Raw genomic sequence first — 25,758 nt, forward strand, 5'->3', positions numbered from 1 at the left:
ACCTCCAAATAACCTGGTTCTGGTGGCCAATAGGGCTTATGCTTGTGATCTCACAGAACTATATATATTTGATTTTAAAAGCTCTTGCCTGAGGGTCTGGCTTCCAGTCAGCCTGAATCTAGTTGCTGATTGGGACACTGACAAGTCTTGGCATACTTCCAACTGCTGGGAGCCATTAAAAAATATAATAGATTGCTTGAACGATAAATTTTATCTACTCTGCAAGGCCATTTTTTCAAGACTGGGAGAGGTGGTTATTTCATCTAATGTATAAAAACCAATAGGCAACAGGCAAAACGAAGAAACAAAAGGCTTTATATTCCCAATGTAAGAATAAGACACATACAACCTCAGAAAAAGTAATGAAATACCTGATAAGGAGTTCAAAGTAATAGTCCTAAAGATGCTCACCAAACTCAGGAGAAAAATGGATGAACACGGTGAGAGTTTCAACAGAAAAGAAAATACTAAATTGAAGTCCCAGAGTTGAAGAATATAATAATTAAAAAATACACAAACTAGGGGCACCTGGGTGGGGCTCAGTGGGCGAGCATCTGCCTTTGGCTCAGGGCAGTGATCCCAGGATCCTGGGATGGAGTCCCGCATCAGGTTCACCACAGGGAGCCTGCTTTTCCCTGTCTCTCATGAATGTATGTATGTGTGTATGAATAAATAAATAAAATCTTTTTTAAAAACAGACTATATGAAGCAGAAGGATCAGTGAACTTGATGACAAGGTAGGGGAACTCACCCAATCAGAGCAGCAAGATGAAAAAAGTGAAGATAGCTTATGGACAGCATTAAGTGGACTGACATTCACATTACAGAGGTCCCAAAATGAAGAGAGAAAGGGACAGAAATATTAGTGTAAGAAGTAATGGCTGGAAACTTCCCTAACCCGGGGAAGGAAACCGATATCCAGACCCAGGCAGCCCCGAAAGTTCCAAAAAAGATCTAAAGAATCCACAGCAAGACACAAAATGTCAATTGTCCTGTATGTTTACTAGCTGGAATTTTAAAACTTGGAGAAAAAAATAAAATGTCAAAAGTTAAAGCAAGGAGAGACTCTTAAAAGCAGCAAAAGCAAAAAACCCCCTTGTATGTATACAAGGGAACCCCAGTAAGACTTACCGAGTTTTTTTTTTTTTAGCAGAAACAGGCCAGAAGAGAGTGGTGAAATATATTCAGAGTACTCAAAGAAAAACCTTCCAACAAAGAACTCTACTCAACTAAGTTTGGAATTGAAAGGTGTAAAGAGTTTTATAGAACAGTAAAAGCTGAGGAAGGAGTTCATCATCACTAAACCAGCCTTACAATTCTTAAAGGGACTTCTTTAAGCTGAAACAAAGATGCTAATTAGAATAAAACATAGAAGAACAAATCTCACTGGAAGGGTAAATATATAGTAAAGGTAGCAGATTAGGTCTTTCTAAGTTAAAAGACAAAAGTAATAAAAATAATTGTAACTACAAAAATTAAAGGATATGTTGTAAGACAGGTATAAAATGTGATATTGAAAATGGTAAAAGAGGGCAGCCCTGGTGGCTTAGCGGTTTAGTGCCGCCTTCAGCCCAGGGTGTGATCCTGGAGACCTGGGATTGAGTCCCACGTCAGGCTCCCAGCATGGAGCCTGCTTCTCTCTCTCTCTCTCTGTATCGTAAATAAATAAATATTTTTAAAAAAGAAAAGAAAATGTAAAAGATGGAGAGGGAGAAAAATGTAGAGCTTTTAGAATGTTGTTAAACATTTGTCATCAACTTAAAATAGATGTAAGTTGTTATACGTAAGCCTTATGGTACCAACAAAACAAAATCCTTTAGTAGATGCACAAGATAAAGAAATCCAGATATATCAATTAAAGTCATCAAACCACAAAGGAAGAGAGCAAGAGAACAGAGCAACCATAAAACACCCAGGAAACAATTTAACAAAATGGTGATAAGTATATACCTAACTAATTAAGTGGACTAAATTCTCCAATCAAAAGACAGAGGAGCTGAATGGATTTGAAAAACCAGACCTATCCATATTGCTGCCTACAAGAGACTCACTTCAGATGTAAGCAAAGTATAAGAACTCACTTCATACATAGACTACAAGTGAAGAGATAGGAAAGATATTCCGTGCGGGTGGACACCAGAAGAAAGAGACTTTTATCAGACCAAATAGACTTTCAAACAAAGCCTGCAATAAGAGACAAGGACATTATTACATAATATAGGGAGTCAGGCCAACAAGAGGATGTAACATTTGTAAATCTTTTTGCACCTAACATACGCACACCTAAATATATAAAGAAAACATCAACTGTCCTAAAGGGAGAGATAGTAATACAAGAATAGTACGGGATTTTAATACCTCACTTACATCAATAGATAGATTATCCAAACAGAAAACCAGTAAAGGAACATCAGCCTTAAATAACACATTAGACCAGATGGACTTAATATATATATGGAACATTCCATCCAAAAGTAATAGAATATACTTCTCAAGTGCACATGGGAAATTCTTCAGGGTAGATAGTGTGTTAGGCCCCAAAATAAATCTGATACCAAAACCAGACAGGAGGGATCCCTGGGTGGCTCAGCAGTTTGGCGCCTGCCTTTGGCCCAAGGCGCGATCCTGGAGACCCTGGATTGAGTCCCACATTGGGCTCCCGGCATGGAGCCTGCTGCTTCTCCCTCTGCTCTCTCTCTCTCTCTCTCTCTCTCTCTATCGTAATAAATAAATTAAAAAAAAAAAAAAAAAAACCAGACAGGAATGCCACAAGAACAGAAAATTATAAGCCAGTATATTCAGATGCAAAAATCCTCGACAAAATAGCAAACTGAATTCAGTGAATTAAAAGGATCATGCACCAGGGTGCCTGGGTAGCTCAGTTAGTTGGACATCCAGCTCTTGGTTTCAGCAGGTCGTGATGTCATGGTTCATGGGATCAAGCCCCATGTTGGGCTCCACACTCAGCAGGAAGTCTGCTTCCTTCTACCCTATGTGTGTGTGGCTGTCTTTCTCTGTCTCTGTTTCTCATGATTGGGATTAATTCCAGGGGTATAGGGATGGTTCAAGTTCTACAAATCAATGTGATATACCACATTAACAAAATTTAAAAATCATATAATCATGTCAACACATGCAGAAAGAGCATTTGACAAAATTCAGTATCCATTTATGATAAAGACTTAAAGTGAGTGTAGAGAGAACATACCTCAACATAATAAAGGCCATGTATGAAAAGCCCACAGCTAACATCGTACTCAGCAATAAAAAGATAAAAGCTTTTCTTCTAGGATCAGGAACAAGACGAGGTTGCCCACTCTCATCACTTTCATTTCATGGTACTAGGAGTCCTAGCCCCAGACTTTAGTCAAGAAAAAGAAACAAAAGCCATCCAAATTGGAAATGAAGATATAAAACTGTCACTGTTTGGAGAGTATATATTATATAGCAAACCCTGAAAGACTCCACCAAAAAATTCAGTCAAGTTGCAGGATACAAAATCTGTTGTGTTTCTATACATTTGAGGGACACCTGGGTGCTTAGCAGTTGAGTGTCTGCCTTTGACTCAGGGCATGATCCCGGGGTCCGGGATCTAGTCCCATATTGGGCTCCTTACAGGAAGCCTGCTTCTCCCTCTGCCTATGTCTCTGCCTTTCTCTGTGTTTCTCATGAATAAATATATCTAAAAAAAAAAAAAAAAATCATACTGTCAGAAAGAGAAATTAAGATAATCACATTTTACGGTGGCATTAAAAAGAATATGTAGGAATAAATTTAACCAGAGGAAGACCTTGATGAAAGAATTGAAGATGACACGAATAAATGGGGAGATACTCATGTTCATGGATTGAAAGACCTAATGTTAAAATGTCCATACTACTAAAAATAGTGTATTCCCCATAAAAATTCCAGTGGGATTTTTCACTGAAACAGAGCAAACTATTCTAACATTTGTATGGATTCAAAAAAGACCCCAAATAGCCAAACCAATCTTCAGAAAGAACAACAAAATTAGAGGCATTACACTCTGTGATTTCAAACTATAATTACAAAGCTATAGTAATCAAAACAGTAGTGAAATAAAAACATACAGAGGGGCACCTGGGCGGCTCAGGGGTTGAGCGTCTGCCTTTGGCCTAGGTCATGGTCCTGGGGTCCTGGGATCGAGTCCCACATCAGGCTCTCCCTGGGGAGCCTGCTTCTCCCTCTGCCTATGTCTGTCCCTCTCTCTATGTCTCTCATGAATAAATACATAAAATCTAAAAAAATAAAAATAAAAAATAGAAGACATAGATCAGTGGAACACAGTAGCAAGCCCAGAAATAAACCCATCCATATATGGTCAACTAATTTATGACAAAGGACCTAAGAATATATAATGGGGAAAGGACAGTCTCTTCAATAAAACAGTGTTGGAAAAACAGGCAAAAGAAGCAAACTGTGTCACTTACACCCTACACAGAATTTAATACAAAGTAGGTTATTAAAGACTTGAAATAAGGCTTGAAGCCATAAAACTAGAAGAAAAGAGGTGGGTAAGGTCCTTGACACCAGTTTTGGCAGTGATTTTTTTGAATCTGACCAAAACTAAAAGCAACAGAAGCAAAAAATAAACAAAGGAGCTATATCAAATTTAAAAAATTCTGCACAGCAAAGGAAACCATCAACAAAATTAAAAGGCAACCTACTAAATTGGAGGAAATATTTGTTAATCCTATTTGATAAGGGGCTAATACCAAAAATATACATTAAAGATGTATATATACCTCAGTAGCCAAGAAAATAACAATCCAATTAACCAATAGGCAGAAGATCTGAAAAGACATTTTACAAAGAAGACATACAGATGGCCAACAGGCACATGAAAAGTTGCTAAACATTACTGATCATCAGGGAAATGCAAATCAAAACCACAGTGAGATATCACCTCACACCTGTCAGATTGGCCATTATTAAAAAGAAGTGTTGGCAAGGCTGTGGAGAAAAGGGAACCCTTGTACACTGTTGCCAGGAATGTAAATTGGCACAGCTAATACAGAATACAGTGTAAAGCTTCCTCAAAAAATTAAAATTATATGACCCAGTAATTTCACTTCTGGGTGTTAAACCAAGGAAAACAAAAACAGTAACTCAAAATGATACAAGCACCTCTGTATTCATTGCAGCAATATTTTTAATAGCTACAGTCTGGAAACAACCTCAGTGTCCATCAGTGGATGAATAAAGATATATACATATATGTGTTTATACTGTGTGTATATACGATTATATGTATGTATTTTATATACTAATATATATACACGCACAATGGAATGTTATGACATAAAAATAATAAAATCTTCCTATTTGCAACATTTGAGGCCATTATGCTGTTAAATAAGCCAGAGAATGACAACTACCACATGATCTCACTTGTATGTAGAATCTAAAAACAAAACAAGTTTATAGGTGTCAAAAGGTACATAGTTTGTTATAAAATAAATTACAGGGATGTAATGTAAAGCATGGTGACTATAATACTGTATCGCGTATTGGAAAGTTGCTAAGAGAGTAAAAGTCTTAAAAGTTCTCATCACACACAAAGATTTGTAATTACTCAAGGTGATAGCTGTCAACTACTTTCTGTGGTGAGTTGGCAATGTGTACAAATACCAAATCATTGTCATAACACCTGAAACTAATGTTCTATGTCAATTATACCTAAATTAAAAAAACTCATTAAGCATTGGAAGTCCACCAACTGCATTTAGGCAAGAAAAATAAAAAGCGTCCAAATTAGGACAAAGTAAAACTCAGTGGTTGCAGATGGCATGATACTATACACAGGAACACCTCAGAGATACTGCAGCTCCAGTACCAGACCACTGCAGTAAATATTCCAATAAAGCAAGTCAAGTGAATCTTTTGGTTTCACAGTGTATATAAAAGTTGTGTTTTTATACTATAGAGTATTTTATACTGTAGAGTGTTGAGTAGCTTTATGTCAAAAACAAAGTACATATCTTCATTAAAAAATATTTTATTGCTAAGAAATGCTAACCATCATCTGAGTTTCAGCAAGTTGTAATCTTTTTGCTGGTGGAAGATTTTGCCTCAGTTTTGAAGGCTGCTGACTGATCATGGTGGTGATTGCTGAAGATTGGGGCAGCTTTGGCAATTTTAAAAAATAAGTCAACAGTGAAGTGTGTTGTACGAGGGACTCTTTCTTTCATGAACAATTTCTCTATAGTATGCAGTGCTGTTTGACAGCTTTTTTTTTTTTTTTTTTTTTTTTTTTTTTTTTTTAAGTAGGCTCCACATCCACTGTGGAGCCCAACACAGGGCTTGAACTCATGACCCTTCACTGCTTTATCAACTAAGTTTAGGTAATATTCTGAATCCTTTGTTGTCATTTCAACAGTCTTTATGGCACCTTGACCAGTAGATATACCATCTTAAGAAACCACTTTCTGTCCTCATTCATATGAAGCATCTCCTCATCCATTTAAGTTTTATCATGAGATTGCAGCAATCTAGTCACATCTTCAGGCCTGACTTCTAATTCTAGTTCTCTTGCTGTTTCCCCCACATCTGCACTTACTTCTTCCACTAAAATCTTGAACCCCTCAAATTATCCATGAGGGCAGGAAGCAACTTCCAAACTCTTCCTGCTAATGCTGATATTTTGACCTCTTCCTATCCCTTCCCACCCAGACCTATCAGAGGAATCACAGTCTGTGGCAGCTATAGCTTTACAAGATTTTTTTTTTTTAAGATTTCTTTATTTATTTTAGAGAGAGTGCACATGCGTACCTGAGAGAGAGAGTTGGGGGAGGGAGAGAATCCTCAAGCAGACTCCCCGCTGAGCATGAAGCCTGATGCAGGCTCGATCTCAAGACCCATGAACATGACCTGAGCTGAAGTCATGAGTTAGATGCTTAACTGACTGAGCCACCCAGGTGCCCCCATGAGATCTATTTCTTAAATAATAAGACTTGAGGGGGATCCCTGGGTGGCTCAGCGGTTTAGCACCTGCCTTTGGCCCAGGGTGTGATCCTGGAGTCCCCAGATCAAGTCCCACATCAGGCTCCCTGCATGGAGCCTGCTTCTCCCTCTGCCTGTGTCTCTGCCTCTTTCTCCCCCTATGTCTATCGTGAATGAATAAATAAAATCTTTAAAAAAAAATAAAAACTTGAAATTTGAAATTACTGCTATGGGCTGCAGAATCGATGTTGTATTAGCAGGCATGACAGCCTTAATCTCCTACATCTCCAGCAGAGCTCTTGGGTAAGCAGGTATATTGTAGTAAGCAGTAACATTTGGAAAGGAATCAATCTGAGCACTAGGTGTCCACAGTGGACTTAACATAGCCAGTGAACCATGTTGTAAACAAATGTGCTGTCATCCAGGTTTTGCTGTTCCATTTATAGAGCATAGGCAGAGTAGAGTTAGCATAATTCTTTAGAACCCTAGGATTTTTTGAAATGGTATATAAGCATTGGCTTCAGCTTAAAGTCACAAACAGCATCAACACTCAACCAAAAGAGGGTCAGCCTGTCCTTTGAAGCCAGGTATCGATTTCTCTCTAGCTATGAGAATCCTAGATGGCATCATCTTTCAGTAGAAGGTTGTTTAATCTACTTTGAAATTCTGTTTAGTGTTGCCACTTCTATGAATTATCTGAGCTTTCTTCTGGATAGCTGCAGCGTCTACATCAGCACTGGCTGCTTCTCCTTACACTTATTATTTTTTTTTTTAAGATTTATTTATTTATTTTAGAGAACAGAGGATGGGGAGGGACAGAGGGAGAGCGAAAGTCTAGCAGACTGCTCACTGAGCTCAGCCTGACACAGGGCTTGATCTCAAGACCCTGAGATCATCTGAGCTGAAACCAAGAGTCAGACATTCAACTGACTGCACCACCCAGGTGCCCCTACCCCTAGTTTCTTTCCTTAAACCTTATTTATTTATTTTTTTAAAGATTCTATTTATTTATTCATGGGAGAGATAGAGTGAGAGGCAGAGACATAGGCAGAAAGAGAAGCAGACTCCCCGCAGGAAGCCCAATATGGGACTTGATCCTAGACTTAGGATCACGCCCTGGGCTGAAGGCAGGCACTCAACCACTGAGCCACCCAGGTGTCCCTCAGCCTTCATAGAATTGAAGGGAGTTAGGGCCTCGCTCTGGATTAGGCTTTGGCTTAAGAAAGTGTTATAGTTGGTTTTTCTATCCAGACCACTAAGATTTTTCTCCACATCAGCAATAAGGTGGTATTACTTACAGTAGAGTTCAGTAGAGTAGCACTTTTAATTTCCTTCAAGAACTTATTCTTTGCATTCACAGCTTTGCTGTTTGGTGCAAGAGGACTAATTTTCAGCCCGTCTTGGCTTTTTCAGCATGCCTTTTTCTTACTAAGCTTAATCATCTCTAGCTTTTTATTCAAAGTGAGAGACGTGATTCTTCCTTTGACTTAGACACTTACAGTTATTTAATTGGCTTAATTTCGGTATTGCTGTGTCTCAGGGAGTAGGAAAGGACAAGAGGAGAGAGCTGGCTGGTGATGGAACAAATCAGAACACACATATTTATTAAGTTCACCATCTTACATGGGCACAGGTTATTGTGCCCCAAAACAATAAAATTAGTAACAAAGATCACTAATCACAGATTAACTAATAGAATAATAATGTAAAAGTTTGAAATAGGAAAAGTACCAACATGTGATAGAGATAAAAAGTAAGCAGAAGCTAGTGGAAAAATGAGACCAGGAGACTTCCTGAATGCAAGGTTGCCACAAACCTTCAATTTGAAGGAAAAAAAAAATTCTGTGAAGTGCAGTAAAATGAGATATATCTCTACAGGAAACCTAAGAGTCTATTAATAAAACTATTAGAATAAATGAATTCAGTAGAGTTTGCAGGTTACAAAATAAACATACAGAAATTAGTTCTGTTACTATGCACTAACGATAAGCTATCAGAGAGAGAACACCCATTTACAATTGCATCCAAAGGAATAAAACACCAAGGAATAAATCTAACCAAGGAAGTGAAAGACCTGTACTCTGAAAACTATTAAGACATTGATGAAAGAAATTAAAGATACAAATATATAGAAAAGTATTCTGTGCTGATGGATTGAAAGAATTATAAAGCGTCGGTATTACCCAAAGCAATCTATAGATTCAATGCAATCTCCATTAAAATAACAATGACTTTTTTTTTTTTTTTACAGAACTAGAACAAAAAAATCCTAAAATTTATATAGAATCACAGAAGACCTCAAATAGTCAAAACAGGAGCAGCCCAGGTGGCTCAGCGGTTTAGCACTGCCTTCAGCCCAGGGAGTGATCCTGGGGGCCTGGGATCAAGTCCTATGTCAGGCTCCCTGCATGGAGCCTGCTTCTCCCTCTGCCTGTGTCTCTGCTTCTTTCTCTCTGTGTCTCTCATGAATAAATAAATAAAATCTTAAAAAAAAAAAAAAATCAAAACAGTCTTGAGGAAGAGGAACAAAGCTGGAAGTATTGTACTCCCTGATTTCAAACTATAACAACAAAGCTATAGTAATTGAAGTCATATGGATTTGACATGGAAACAGACACATAGGTCAATGGAATAGAACAGAGAGACCTAAGATAAACACTTTTATATGAGACAAGAGTGTACAATGGGGAAAAGACCGTTTCTTTAACAAATGGTGTTGGGAAAACTGGAACACTTCTTACATCATATGCAAAAATAAATTCAAAATAAATTTTTTTTAAAGATTTTACTTATTTATGAGAGACACAGAAAGAGAGAGGCAGAGACACAGGCAGAGGGAGAAGCAGGCTTCATGCAGGGAGCCCGACATGGGACTCAATCCTGGGTTTCCAGGATCTCGACCTGGACTGAAGGTGGCGCTAAACCGCTGAGCCACCGGGCTGCCCTATATTCAAATTTGAATGTGAGACCTGAAGTTACAAAACTCCTAGAAGAAAACATAAGCAGTTAAGCTCTTTTATATTACTTTTTAGCAATATTTTTTTGGATTGGTCTCCATAGGCAAGGGCAACATAAATTAAAATATTGGGGCTACATCCAACTGAAAGGCTTTTGCACAGCAAAGGAAGCCATCAAATAAAGGAAAAGGCACGCATTGAATGAGAGAAGGAATTTGCAAATAATACATCACATCAGGATAAAAGGTTAATATCCAAAATACATAAAGAACTTATGCATTTTATTTTTTTTAAAAATGCCCTGGATTAAAAAAAAAAATGAGGTCTTCAATAGACCTATTTCCAAAGGAGACATGCAGAAGACCAACAGGTACATGAAAAGACACTCAACATCACTAATCATCAAAGAAAATACAAAGCAAAACCACAATGAGATATCACCTCACACCAATCAGAGTGGTTAGTGTCAAAAAGACAAGAAATAACAAGTGTTCACAAGGATGTGAAGAGGGAACCGTGGTCTCTTAGTGTTGCATAGGAATGCAAATTGATACAGCCACTGTGGAAAACAGTCCTGGCTTCTCAAAAAATTAAAAGAACTGTCCTACAATCAGCAATTCCAGTTCTGGGTATTTTACTAGAAGAAAAAACCTACCAATTTGAAGATGTATATGCACCCATATGTTCATTGGGTGAACATATAGCCAAGCTATGGAAGCAGCCCGAGTGTCCATTAATAGATAAATGGAGAAAGATGTGGAATATGTCACATAATGGAATGTTACTCAGCCATTAAAAAAACGGTGAAATCTTGTCATTTGTGACAACATGGATGAACCCAGAGGGTATTATGCCAAGTAAAATAAGTCAAAGACCAATACCTTACAATTTCACTTATACAGGAATCTATAAAAAAAAAAAAAGAAGAAAAAGAAACAGACTCCTAGGTACAGGAAACAAAGTGTTGGTTATCAGTTGGGGAAGGAGTTGGGGAATGGGCAGAACAGGTGAAGGGGATTAAGAGGTACAGACTTCTAGTTATAAAATAAGCCATGAGGAGGGATCCCTGGGTGGCGCAGCGGTTTGGCGCCTGCCTTTGGCCCAGGGTGTGATCCTGGAGACCCGGGATCGAATCCCACGTCAGGCTCCCAGCATGGAGCCTGCTTCTCCCTCTGCCTATGTCTCTGCCTCTCTCTCTCTCTCTCTCTGTGACTATCATAAATAAATAAAAATTTATTAAAAATAAAATAAAATAAGCCATGAGGATGTAATATACAGTATAGGGAACATAATCAACATGGAAGTAACTTTGTGAGGTGACAGTAATGACTTTTCTTAGAGATCAGTTCCTAATGTGTAAAAATATCAAATCATTATGACATGCAGCTGAATTATAGGATATGTCAATTATACTTCAATTAAACAAGTTATTTAATTAAATATGATAGAGTATAGGAAGTCAAAATTCAGGATTAGGGTTTGTATATAGTCCGAGTACTTGATGGGGCTATGGTTGTGGTCAGGTTGGAGGTTTGTGAGGAATTTTCCAACCGTGTCACAGTGATTCTGAGATGTGTACTATAGTTGTCTTTGGTGGTGAGGCCAGTTTTTATTGGTTTTTGGTTTTTTGGTAATAACCTTTTCTGGCAACATAAGAGATTTACTGGGTTTTGATACTGTTAACTATAAATGCTCTAAAATTCGACATTGGCGAGGAGGGTCTCTCGCGCAGCCAAGGAGTCCCTTCACCTGCTTTTAATCACTTGCTCTCCAGGAGCAGCATGGAGAGCAACGGCACATACTTATTTAGAGCTAGTTAGATACTTTTCCAGAAAAGTAGTTGTTTGGTTTCTTGATTTTTTTTTTTCTATTGTGTTAAAGAGTGACTTTTGTGTTTTTGCAGGGGATAATCTTGGCCAGCAGTACAATAGCCCACAGGAAGTTATTGGCAAACGAGGTTCTGATATCATCATTGTAGGCCGGGGCATAATAACATCATTTAATCGTCTGGAAGCAGCTGAGTTGTACCGAAAAGCTGCCTGGGAAGCTTATTTGAGTAGACTCGGTATTTGAGTGTGTTGGATACCTTTTTGTGAAGACCTCGAAGCTACATTGTCTCCTGAGATGCACTGGCCTGAAACAGTAAGCAGCACTTAGTGGATTGGATTCTTTCATGGGCTCTGTGTCGGAGCGACTTCTGGATTTCTGACAGTCTTTAGGAAATACTGAATGATGAGTAATCACTGCATTGTTACTGAAATAAATTCATTTTCACATTTGTTTTGTTCTTGTTTTTTATTGACACTGATGTTGGTCAGGCAGTCAGAGTTCTGTGTGTGTTTGGGACTTTCACATTCAAGCATTTCCCCCATCTCTAGATCAACTTTTTGAGTAATTGCTGTGACACAAAAATTTTAAGACCTCAAAAGACTCAAACCAGTGCAATATTTCATGTGTCCTTTATTCTGTGTCTTATGTGACGCCCAAATGATATTTACATATTAGCTATTCTCCTTTCCTTCTTACTAGTATTGTCCACATATCCAGAGGGAGGATGGGGGGGGCAGACTATGGGAGCTGTAACCCTGAAGCCAGCATCTGGCTTCCATTTCACCCAAGGGTGAGGCGCCCTGACTCATTCTGTCACTGAGGCAGCAGCTGTGGACCTGTGCTGCCAGTCACAGGTGGATTGCCTCACGTGGATTACAAGTGGACAAGCTGCTCTTTCATTTACTTAAAAAAGACCGTAGTGTCAAGACATCTAAGGTTCCATTTGATGGTTTGCTCAGGATCCTGCCTAATCACCGCACCTGTCATGGACCGGGAAGTCGGCCTTCACTAGAAATAAAGAGAAAGCCCAGCAAGAGAGCGGACACTGTTCTCAGCAGTTCTGGGTTTCTGCTGAGCTGGGGCCAGGGACATCCCCCTTCCTGCATGTGCCCTGTGAGTGTCCCCTCTCCCCTGGCCCCAAATACACTGTTTCCCACAGGTTCGTCTGAGTTTCTAGACGATTCCTCTTCTCCAGTACTGATAGAGATTTACCCCAATTCTCTGTAGTTCTTTTGTCTTTTCAGGAAGCATCTTGGAGGGAGGGGAATGAAGAGTGTGAGCTCAGGTGACCATTTTGAAACGGCCCCCACTCTGCATGCTCAAAGGGCTTGAGTAGTGCTGTGTGCCAGTGGGGCAATCGCGGTTGAAGGCTCGGTTCTTCCTCCACCAGCACATTGAGAAGCGCTCAGAACTACGGAGCTGATGGGATGGAATGAGCCATCTTGGTGCCTCCCTCCTGTGCTGCAGTCTGTAGCCGCCCTTCGCAAGCCTAAGCTCCCGCCACATCAGTTTGTCGGCCCGGCCTGCTCTGCTACTGAAACTCCTCCAGGGCCCACTAGATGACGGAAGGGAATCCGAGGCCCCAACCATGCATTTAAAATGCAGCTTTCTGGGCCCCACCAGAGGTTCTGCCTCAGATTCGGGGTGAAGCCTAGAAATCTACATTTCTAGCAAGTGCTTCCTCTGATTTTGATGTTTGAGAATAAGCCCAGTGCTTTTCCAGGCCTTTTATCTAAGCAAAAACCCAGGTGGTCTGGACTCCCAGAGCTTTGGAACACAAACTGGTTCAGACAACTCGGCGCCGTCAGGAGCTACGAGCGTACTGTTCGGCATGGAAGCATTCTGGAGGCGTTAGGTAGATAGTGTAGCCCCTTCTCAGTCGGGGCGTGTTTACAGAGCCCAGGCTCTGAGCATTACAACTTGTCCTAGTGAGGGAGGTGGAACAGTCCTCACAGGGCGCCCAGAACGTCTATAAGACCACCGGGTGGGGAACGCCATCCCTGGCCTCGTCTAGTATCCAGGCAGTTAGTAAAACATAAGCCAGTTGGTTTGTAGTGCTGGAGGCACCTAAGAACCCTGGTCTTCCTCCCCTCACTGCGGAGCCACAGGGGTATAGACCTAGAATGGCCAACCGGTCACTGCACACTGGTTAACCCAGACCCGGAGTTTCAGTCCCAATCCAACCGTAATCCTGCCGATGGGAGTCATCCCTAGGAAGGGCTCCCTAACGTGGCCCCTGGAGCTGGGTAAGGTGTCTGGGAAAAGGCACGGAGGGTGAAAGTGGCACCTGGAAGGCGTCTCTAATGTTATTTCCTCTCAACTCCTGTTCACCCATCTCTTCTGAACAAAATGGTTCCTGGGTTCATTGGGGTAAAACCTGGAAGTGTGACCACAGGCCTCACCAGGATCTCTGAAGAGGGCAGGTGCCAGGTGCTGTCTCCGTCAAGGTAGGTACGAAGAGGGAACAATAGTGGGGAGGGAGGAGTGGCACACACGTGTGTGTGTCTGTGTGTGTGTGTGTGTGTGTACACCAGAGGGTCAACTGGATTTCCCTTGCTTGGGAGGAACGGAGACTTCTGATGGAGCCTAGCCTCAGTTACTGTGCTGGCCCTTCCGAGTGTGCAGGCCTCCCACCCAGCCATAGGTTTGCTGCCCTAGTAGAGTGCCCCCCCCTCAAGGTGCGCAGAGCCACAGGGAGACAAAGTGCCTGGGAAATCCAGCAAGGGGGGGAAGAAAGAAGAGAAAACCTCCCACAACACGTGTGAGCTCCGAGAGAGCAGGGGTTCACTCTCGTGTTCTTGCGGTATTTTCTGTACCTGGAACGGGGCCCAGCAAAAGGCCTCTGGTTAGAGTGAGTCGCCACAGGAAGCATCACACTTCAGAGACCAAAATAACAAGACCCACGTTTTGGGAGCACTTCAATAACTTTAGTTGTTTTTTTTTTTTTTTTTTTTAATGATTTTAGTTTTGAATTTGAAAGTGTGATGCAAAATTTAAAGATGGTATGATAATATTGAGAACTACCTGCGTGGGCTGGAAGATCAAGTGGCAGAAATCCTCAAAATTCAGAGCAGAGACAAGGAAATGGAAATAGGGAGTAGATGAGCGCCTTAGAGGACAGATGCATGAATAAAAAAGATGACATTCTGGGAGGAGAGGAAATCATTTTAAGAATAACTGACAATTTCTAGTTTGGAAAAAAAAAAAAAAAAAACTTGAGTTTGCAGAGTAAAAGAGCCCGCTACATTCTAGGCAGGAGTTAGGGACAAAAGCATAGACTTAGGCATATGTTGTAAAAATTATTGAACTTCAAGGATAAAGATTTACCCAGAAAAATGAATCAGACTAGTAGCAGACTGTAGGCCCTGAGGGGCGATGCCTGCCATAACCAATAATCCTGAGCCCGGTCTTACCCCTTCAGGGCTCAGACTCAGATCCACACCAGTGAGCAAGATGCACTGAACTTGTGCCTCTTAAAGGGCCCATCAGGTGGAAGCTGGTGGTGCAGAGGCACAGCGGGGATATTTGGCCAGTAGATATGGGATCTGCCAGCAGCTGGAGTGCTGACTTAGAATCCTAGGAAACTGGGGCACCATGGTGGCTCAGTGGTTGAGTGTCTGCCTTTGGCTCAAATGGTAATCCCAGGGTCCTGGGATCAAGTCCTGCATCAGGCTCCTCACAGGGAGCCTGCTTCTCCCTCTGCCTGTGCCTCTGCCTCTCTCTGTGTCTCTCATGAATTAAAAAAAAAAAAAAAAAAAAATCAGGAAACTGAAATCGGAAGCCCTGTAGAGATCATCTAATCCAATCACCCCATTTCACAGATGAAGAAATTGAGGCCCAATGAGAAATGATGTGCACAACGTTTCAGAAGAGCTCATTACAAGCAGAGTAAGGATAAGAATCCCTGTCTCTTGACTCTAATTTGGTATTTTTGTTATATTCTTTTTACTCCTTTTCAATATAGGTAGGTACATTCAATTCATTTTTTTTACCCCTTTATGTCTATATGTAGATTTACATATGTATATTCTTTCACCAGTTAATCAACCAGTATTTATGAAACACAGGAAGTGAAGCAACCTATCACTGTTGTTGTCATTATGGAACTTAGGTTCTAAACTTTCAAAAGGACTTTCCTATCATCATAAGAGACAACGGGCAGTTTTCCTTCCTATCAATCCCAGTTTGACAGGCATATTCTTCCATTGCTCTCGAGATTCAATAGAAAGTACCCAAACTAAAGTGGCAATTCTATTATTGTCCCCATCCTCCCTCCTTCCCTGAATCCACAAACTTCGCCATGTGACACAGCAGTTCCTTGCGTCTGAGATGGAGAATATTTTCAAATTCCACTGATGTTAGCCTTGGCCATGTAACTTACTTTTAGCCAATGGCATATGGGTGGAGGTGACAGGGTCCTCGTTCTGAACCCAGACTCCTGTGTCTGTTCACCCTAACTTCACCTCTGCCACAACCATAAGAAGAACATGCCCTGATTAGCCCACAGGTCTCAGAAGAGTAAGAAAAAAAAAGCGAGGAGCCCACACCAACCTTCCACAGGAGAGCCAACTGGTCTATAAGCCTGTGAGCAGGATAATAGAGGTTAACTATTGTATGCCATGGAATTCTGTGGTTTGTTACACAACGATAGCTAATGAATACACTTAATGATGTGCTGAAGCTCTCCCACATCCAGCCCTGCTTACCAGGAAGACAAAAATCTTATTCCACCAAGAATCAGCCTTGGTGGTCCTCACCTCTGGCTGCTTTCAGTGATCTCTCCAAAAGAAATGGCTGCTTGACCTGTGGTAGGCACATTGATTGCCAGCTCTGCCCACCAACACGAGCCTTTCACTTAGCCAGGCAGGGAGCAAGCCCTGCCCCAGATTGTAACAGAGGCTAACTGCAGACACAAGTCTGACTGCCAGCCCTACTCACCAGCGAGCCCAAAGTGGCCTCAAACAGGCCTCTCAACAGCATGGAGACCAAACCCTGCCCAGTGCACCCACAGAGAGCAGGTCATTGCAGCTGGCTGGGCTGAAGGCAACCATGGCTCAGACGCTCACAGTAGGGCACATGCAGCCCACACAGGGGACACCCCTGGAGCACCTAGTTCTAGTGACTGGCAGGGATTGCACTATAGGGTGCCACATGACCTCTTCTATCATAGCCCACTACTTTTAAGACCAGGAGATGTAGTTGGCCTACTTAATACATAGAAACAAACAGAATTAGACAAAATGAAGAGATACAGGAATATGTCCCAAATAGAACAAGACAAAAATCATAGTAAAAGAGCTAAATGAAATAAAGATAAACAACATGACTGATAAAGTAATGGTCATAAAGATACTCACTGGATTTGAGCAGAGTATATGAACTCAGAACTTCAACAAAGAAATAGAACATATTTATTTTTTTATTATTTTTATTTTTTATTTTTTTGAAATAGAACATATTAAAAAAACACATAGCTGAAAAATTCAATAACTGAAATAAAGAATACCTTAAGGGAATCAACGGCAGATTAGATGACGCAGAAAAATGGGTCAGCAGGGATCCCTGGGTGGCGCAGCGTTTTAACGCCTGCCTTTGGCCCAGGGCGTGGTCTTGGAGACCCGAGATCGAATCCCACATCGGGCTCCCGATGCATGGAGCCTGCTTCTCCCTCTGCCTGTGTCTCTGCCCCTCTCTCTCTCTCTCTCTCTCTTTCTCTCTCTGTGACTATCATAGATGGATAAAATCTTAAAAAAAAAAATGGGTCAGCAATCTGGAAAACATAGTAAGGAAAGCAACCAAGCTGAACAGCAAATAAAAATAAAAAGTGAGTAATAAAGTGAGACTAGGTTAAGGGAACTCGGTGACACTATCAAGTGTAATAACATTCACATTATAGGGATCCCAGAAGGATAAGAGAAAGACAGGGGCAGAAAATTTATTTAAAAAAATGATAGCTGAAAACTTCTCTAATCTGGGAAAGGCAACAGACATCCAGATTGAAGAAACACAGAGAGCCTCCAACAAAATTAACCCAAGGAGGTCCACCCCAAGACACATAATAATTAAAATGGCAAAAAAAAAAAAAAGTGATAGAGATTTTTTTTTTAAGCCACAAGAGAAAAACAGGTACATACAAGGGAAACCCCATAAGGTTATCAGTTGATTTTTTTGGCAGAAACTTTTCAGGCCAGAAGAGAGTGGCGTGATATATTTAAAGTACTGAAAAGGAAAAACCCAATAGCCAATATTCTATCCAGTAGAAATAAAGATTTTCCCAAACAAAACCTAAACATGTTCATCACCACTAAGCCAGCCTTAAAAGAAAAATTAAAGATTTTTTAAGTGGAAAGAAAAGTCTGTAACTAGAGGAAAATCATGAAAAAAAAAATCACAGGTAAAAGCAAACCTATAGTAAAGGTAGATTAATCACTTACTAAAGCCAGTATAGAGGTTAAAACATCAAAGTAGTAAAATCATTTATACCCATAAAAATTAGTCAAGAGATGCACAAAATAAAATGTAAAAGTTGGCATACACAGAACATGGAGGAGGAAGTAGAAGTTTGGTACTTTTAGAATGTGTTAGAACTTAAGTGACCATCACAGCAGACTGCTATATGCATAAGATGCTGTATATGGGGAATCCCTGGGTGGCTCAGCGGTTTGGCACCTGCCTTCGGCCCAGGGTGTGATCCTGGAGTCCTGGGATCAAATCCCACATCAGGCTCCCTGCATGGAGCCTGCTTCTCCCTCTGCTTGTGTCTGTACCGCACCCCCCCTTTTTCTTTGATGAATAAATAAATAAAATCTTTAAAAAAAAAAAAAGATGCTGTGTATGAACCCAATGGAAACCACAGATCAAAAACCTATAATTGGAGGCTTAACCAACTGGGCCACCCAGGCACCCTGACTTTTGATCTCAGTTCAAATCTTGATCTTGGGGTTGTGAGCTCACATTCGGATCCACACTGAGCATGGAGCCTACTTAAAGAAACAAACAACTCCTTGTAGTTGACACATTAAAATAAAGAGAAAGGAATGCAAGCAAAACACTAACATAAGCCATCAAACTACAGGGGAAGAGAGCAGAGATAAAGAAAGGAATAGAGAAGAGCTACAAAAACAACTTGAAGACAATGAACAAAATAGCAATAAATATATGCCTATCAATAATTACTTTATTTTTTTAAAGATTTTATTTATTTATTCATAGACACAGAGAGAGAGGCAGAGACACAGGCAGAGGGAGAGGGAGAGGGAGAAGCAGGCTCCATGCAGGGAGCCCGATGTGGGACTCGATCCCAGGTCTCCAGGATCACACCCCAGGCTTCAGGCGGCGCCAAACCACTGTGCCACCAGGGCTGCCTTCAATAATTACTTTAAATGTAAATGGACCAAATGCTCCAATCAAAAAACAAAGGATGACTGAATGGATAAAAAAAAAATATATATGGTATATCTGTATGCTGCCTATAAGAGACTTACTTCAGATCTAAAGACACGTACAGACTGAAAGTGAAGGGATGAAAATACACATGCAAATGGAAGGTGGGAGGTGAGAGCACAGGGAGTCAGGGTCACAGGGACACAGGATACCTGTGTCAGACAAAATAAACTTTAAAACAGATTGTAACAAAAGACAAGGGCACTACATAATGATAAAAGGATCAATCCAACAAGAGGACATAACAATTGTGAATATCTTTGCATCCAACCTAGGATCACCTAAATACATAAAGTAAACATTAATGAACATAAAGGGAGAAATTGACAAAAGTATGATAATAGTAGGGGACTTTAACACCCCACTTATATCAATGGATACATCATCCGGATACAAAATTAATAAGGCAAGAATATCCTTGAATAACACATCAGACTAGATGGACCTAACCTATATAGGACATTCCATCCAAAAACATCAGAATACACATTCTTTTCAAGTGCACATGGGACATTATCCAGGATAGATCAGGTTAGGCCACAAAACAAGTCTCAATAAATTTAAGGTTTAGGTCACATCAAGCATCTTCTCCAGCCACAATGACTATGAAACTAGAGATCAATTGCAAGAAAAATCTGGGAAAAACACATATGGAGGGTAAACAACATGCTAATAAACAATGATTGTGTCAAGGAAGAAATCAAAAAGAATGTAAAAAAATTCATATAGACAAAACATGGTAGTCCAAAATCTTTGGGACATAGCAAAAGAAGTTCTTTTTTTTTTTTTTTAAGATTTTATTTATTTATTCATAGACACACACACAGAGAGAGAGAGAGAGAGAGAGAGAGAGAGAGAGAGGCAGAGACACGGGCAGAGGGAGAAGCAGGCTCCATGCAGGAAGCCCAACGTGGGACTTGATCCTGGGCCTCCAGGATCACCAGGCTGCAGGCGGTGCTAAACAGCTGCACTACAGGGGCTGCCTAGCAAAAGAAGTTCTAAGAGGGAAGTTTATAGTGATATAGGCCTACCTCAAGAAACAATTTCAAACGACCTAACCTTATACCTAAAAGAACTAGAAAAATAAGAACAAAGCCCAAGGCTAATAGCAGCAAAAAAAATAATAAATATTAGAACATAAATACATGAAATAGAGACCAAACAAAATAATGAAACGAAGAGCTGGTTCTTTGAAAAGATAAACAAAGCTCAATAAACCTTTATCTAGACTCATCACGAAAAAAAAAAGAGGGTTCAAAATCAGAAATGGAGAAGAAATAATAAATGTGACACCACAGAAATACACAGGATTATAAGAGACTGCTACAAAAAAATAGTATGCCACAAATTGGACCCCCTAAAGAAATGAATGAAGTTCCTAGAAACATACCATCTTCCAAAATTGAATCAGGAAGAAATAAAAAAAATATATATGTATTTTAAAGAGATTGTATTTATTTGCTTGAGAGAGAGAGGGAGGGAGCATAAGCAGGGGGAGCAGAAGGAGGAGGAAAAACAGACTCCCCACGAAGAAGGTAGCCCAACTCAGGGCTCCATCCCAGAACCCTGAGATCTGACATGAGCCGAAGGCAGATGCTTAACTGACTAAGCCACCCAGGCACCCCTAAAGAATTTAAATAAACTTATTACTAGTAATGAATTGAATCCACAATCACAAAAGTTCCAACAAACAAAAGCCCAGGACTAGATGGCTTCACAGGTAAATTCTACCAAACATTTAAAGAAGAGTTAATACCTATTCTTCTCAAAGTATTTCAAAAAACAGAGGACGGAAAAATTCATTCTGTGAGGTCAGCATTACCCAGATACCAAAGTCAAAGACACTACCAAAAATAACAACAAAAACAACCCCAAACCAAAACCCAATGAAAATAGATGCAAAATTCTCAACAAAATATCAGCAAAATGAATTCAACACTACTTTAAAAATATCATTCACCATGATCAAGTGCAATTTATTCCAATGCAAGAGTGGTTCAGTATGCATAAATCCATCAACATGATATATCACATTAACAAGAGGAAGGATAAAAAAACGTGATCATCTCAGTAGATGCAGAAGAGCACTTGACAAAATACATCCATTCATGATAAAATTCTCAAGAAAATGGGTTTAGTGGGGACATACTTCAACATAACAAAGGCTATATGTGAAAAACATATAGCTAACATCATACTCAATGTTGAAAAATGGAAAGCTTTTCCTCTAAGACCAGGAACAAGACAAGGATGTCCACCCTCCCCACTCTTACTCAACACTAGTACTGGAAGTCCTAGCTGCAGTGATCAGACAAGAAATAAAAGTCATCCAAAATGGCAAGGAAGAAATAAAACTGTAACTCTCTGCAGATGATGATACTGTATGTAGAAAACCTAAAAACTCCACCAGAAAAAAACTATTAGAATAAAGGAATTCGGTAAGGTTGAAGGATACAAAATTAATACAGAAAGCTGTTGCATTTCTATACACTAATAATGAAGTAGCAGAAGGAGAAACTAAGAAAACAATCCTGTTTACAATTGCACTCCCCAAAATTAAACACCTAGGAATAAATTTAACCAAGGAAGTGAAAGTCCTATACTTTGAAAGACACTGATGAAAAAAGCTAAAGATGACACAAATAAATGAAAAGATATTACATGCTCATGGTTTGGAAGAATCATTATAATTTTCCTACTACCCAAAGCAACCTACAAATTAATGCAATCCCTGTCTAAATACCAAAGTTTTATCAAAATGCTAAAATTTATGTGAAACCACAAAGGACCCCAAATACCCAAAGCAATCCTGAGAAAGAACAAAGCTAGAGGCATCACATGTTCTACCGTATACAAAAATAAACTCAAAATGGATTAAAAACCTAAATGTGAGGCCAGAAACCATAAAACTGCTAGAAAAAAAAAAACATAGGTAGTAATCTCTTGGACACTGTCCTTAGCAACCTATTTATGGATGTTTCCTTGGGCAAAGGAAAAAAACAAAAGCAAATGTGAACTATTGAGCCTACACCAAAATAAAAAGCTTTTGCACCGTAAGGGAAACTGTCACACAAAATGAAAAGGCAAAAAAAAAAAAAAGAAAAAAAGAAAAAAAGAAAAGGCAACCTATGGAATGTGAGAAGACATCTGCAAATGATACATCTGATAAGGGGTTAATATCCAAAATATATAAAGACCTCAAACAGCTCAAAACCAAGAAAAACAACCAACTGATTAAAAAGTGGGCAGAAGCCCTGAATAAGCATTTCTCCAAAGAAGACCTACAGGCGGCCCACAGACACACGAGAAGGTGCTCAACATCACTCATCATCGGGGAAATGCGAGTCAAAACTACAACGAAAAGAAAAAAAAAAAACTACAACGAGATGTCACCTCGCTCCTGTCATACTGGGTAGAATCAGAAAAACAAGAAATAACAAGTGTTGGTGAGAATGTGGAGAAAAGTGCCCCCTACCTACAGTGGTAGGAATATAAACCGGTGTGGCCACTGTGCAAAACAGGGTGGAGTTTCCTCCATGAAAAAAATGCCTTGGGTGGGTGCCTATCTAAGGAAACGTCCTGCATTATTTACAATAGCCAAGTTACAGACGCCAATCCAGGTACCCATGGACAGATGAATGGATAAAGGCGACGGGATGTGCACGCACACGTGTACACATGCCCATAGGTATATACAATAGAATATTGCTCGGCCATAAAAAAGAATGGGACCTTGCCGCTAAAACCACACGGATGGACCTAGAGAGTTTTGTGCTAAGAGAAGTCCGACAAAGACAGACAAGCACCATGTGACCACCCCTACACGTGAGCTCGGGGATAAGAAGCCGACAGTCACGTCTCCGGGAGGACGTGCGGTGTGGAGGAAAGAGCGTCAAACCAGAGCAGGGTTCCCTGAGCTGGGGTCTCCCTTGTCAGCCCTCACACCCCGCGGGGTGGCTGACCTCAAGGTCATCCTTTGTAAAAACGCAGAAGTGCCTTCCTTGAGCACCAGGTGGGCCTATTGTAAGGGTCCAATGCGGGGCGGGGGAGCTGCTTTTCGACTCAGGGGTTTGCTATTCTAAGCCGACCGACAAAGCTTTAACTGACAGGCCTTCGAGGGTGTTCCTGGAGTCAAACTAAGATGGAGAGTTTTAGGTCCAGACTTTTGGGTTATGTTTACATTTACACACTTACATGCATTATTCTGACAAGGGGTCGGTAGCATTTACCAGAATGCTGAAAGGGCCCACAACACAGAGAGGTTAAGTAGCCCCCTATCCTCGAAGGTTGGGGTTTAGGGTTACTTACAGTTTGGATGCGCCCTTCTGCAACAAAACTGGAGGCCCTTACGGTGAAGAAGTGGTAGAGCAGGACAGGGTCAGAAGGATCCCAAAATCCTGTGTGGAGGGAAAGGCTTGTTGCATTTAGGTCCCAGCGTCCTGACCATTGAGATACCCAGACAGGCCCCATCACGTGACAAAAGAAAGGAGCAGAACTTGCCAGCACTGAGCTCTTTAGAGAAAGGAACTGGATCTGAAGACCTTCTCACCAGCCGCCCCAGGGCTGCGAGCTCAGCAGGGGGCCCGTGGGAGCCCAGGAGGGCACCGCAGACAGGACTCTCCCCGCCTCACTCTGGGCCCTTCCCACCCTCCCCCAAGGGTCTAGGGCCTGATGCTGGGGGCCCTGAGCTGCGGGGGACAGAAGCCAGGCGGGGGGCGGAAGGAGGCCTCCCCAGCCCCCGGCCCACGCGGAGGGCCCAGAAGGCCTCACTGCCCCACGCGCCCTGCCCGTGGCGTTTCCAGCGCGGCTCAGCACCCACGTCCCGGGCCCCTCGGCGCCTCAGACACGTGGGTCCACCCCTCACCTCCTCCGGGGTTGCAGCCGAGCGCTGTCAGCCTCCTCCCATCCTCCACTGCCCCTTGCAGCGTCACCAAGCCTGCTGGTGGCCGGAGGCCCAGGCGCCTTTCCAGAAGCTGGCAGGGAGCCTGCACCTGGCAGCCCTCGCAGAGAGGGAGGAGCTACCCAGTTACCAGGTGATCCTCGATGGAGAGAAAGGTCCTTCCTCCCCTCCCACCTCCCCATCTGTTTGCTGTTACCCGAAATCTATCCCAAGAGTTTCTTGACAATCAACCTCAAGCTTGGATCCTAATTCAACAGATTTTAAAAGCCCATCTCTTCCCCCAAAGGAGTAGCTTTTCCTTTAGTTTGACAAAGAACTAGGTCTTGGTCAAATAAGGTCTTGGTCCTCTTAAGGAGAGCGACAGTCCGACAAATCCTAATTTGGTCAAAATTACATATATATTCATAGAAAAAAAAAAAAACGAGACTGAAGCCATACACAAAAAGCTAGAGTGGTTACCCTGCTTGGTATGATGAGAAAAGATTCTGTCTTGAGGATACCTCTGTTTCCCATCTTGTCCATGTCTTCCTTTTGCAATTAGAAAAAGTCGTTTAAAATCAATTAAAGTAAGTACCATTTGGAGACCCGTATATTAAGTCGCTATAGATGAATTACAAAGGCAAACAGCCCCCAGCTGTCCTTTCTTTTTTTTTTTTTTTTTTAAAGATTTTATGTATTTATTCATGGGGGGGGCAGAGATCCAGGCAGAGGGAGAAGCAGGCTCCATGCAAGGAGCCCGATGCGGGACTCGATCCCGGGTCTCCAGGATCACACCCTGGGCTGGAGGCGGCGCCAAACCGCTGAGCCCCCCCGGGCTGCCCACGTCCTTTCCAGCAGGCGCCTCCCTAACATCCTTCCAAACAGCTGTGGGGAGAGGCTTTTCCAGAGCCGCCTGTGCTCCCTGCATGTCCAGGTGCTTCCACAGCGGCGGCAGGAAGGGCCGGGTCAGCCGCCCCGCAGCCCCCTCCACGTCCTGCTCCTATTCGTGCTGAGGAGCCCCGTTGGTGCTGGGGGCGGGGGCTGGCATAGACGGAGGGCGGAGGGGAGGAATAAGTAAGAATCAAAGGCAGGGTCGGAGGCTCAGGAGCGAGGCCGCCCAGCAGCCTGGCCCGAGCCTCCCGCAGGGGGCAGCAGGGCACCGGGAGCCGCTGGGGAGGGCGGCCCGGCCGGATCCTCCCAACTCCTGTCGGGTGGACGCCAGGAGCAGATAAGCCTTTAGACTGTGGCTCAGCGCCTTACAGAGCTGCCTGCTAGAAAAGACTTTTTTTTAATTTTTATTTATTTATTCATGAAAGAGAGAGAGAGAGAGGCAGAGACACAGGCAGAGGGAGAAGCAGGCTCCATGCAGGGAGCCCGACGTGGGACTCGATCCCGGGTCTCCAGGATCACACCCTGGGCTGAAGGCAGGTGCTAAACTGCTGAGCCACCCAGGGATCCCCGAATAGAAGACTTTCAGCAAGCAAATGATTTGTCTCCAGGAAACCCACAATTAAACAGAAGAGAAACCCAGTTTCTTCCAAAACCGTATTTTTCTCAATTTAGCCTCAAAGCCACGAGTTGATCCATTTTATATATTTATTTACATTTCGCTTTATTACAGTCAAGGTGGGTTTTTTTTTAAGGTTTTATTTATTTGAGGGAGAGAGAGAGAGGCAGCCTCCCCGC

General features: G+C 41.7%; 1 protein-coding gene and 1 long non-coding RNA gene across 2 annotated transcripts in view; one reads left to right on the forward strand and one right to left on the reverse strand.

The window, feature by feature from the left end:
- UMPS (uridine monophosphate synthetase) overlaps positions 1 to 12,196 on the forward strand; it is a 28,112-nt gene extending 15,916 nt beyond the window's left edge. Inside the window, exon 6 of the mRNA XM_025474765.3 lies at positions 11,824 to 12,196. Coding sequence (XP_025330550.1) covers positions 11,824 to 11,993 — 170 coding nt within the window. The 3' untranslated portion in view covers positions 11,994 to 12,196. The remainder of the gene's footprint in view (positions 1 to 11,823) is intronic.
- Positions 1 to 24,171, reverse strand: part of LOC112676954 (uncharacterized) — a 30,220-nt gene extending 6,049 nt beyond the window's left edge. The window contains exons 1-2 of the long non-coding RNA XR_003146777.3: positions 24,058 to 24,171; positions 23,502 to 23,590 (exon numbers count right to left, since the gene is read on the reverse strand). This is a non-coding gene — a long non-coding RNA (uncharacterized LOC112676954). The remainder of the gene's footprint in view (positions 1 to 23,501; positions 23,591 to 24,057) is intronic.
- Between the last annotated feature and the right edge of the window lie 1,587 nt (positions 24,172 to 25,758).

The sequence above is a fragment of the Canis lupus genome, chromosome 33, assembly GCF_003254725.2.
Source record: "Canis lupus dingo isolate Sandy chromosome 33, ASM325472v2, whole genome shotgun sequence".
In the NCBI taxonomy this organism is placed as follows: domain Eukaryota; kingdom Metazoa; phylum Chordata; class Mammalia; order Carnivora; family Canidae; genus Canis; species Canis lupus.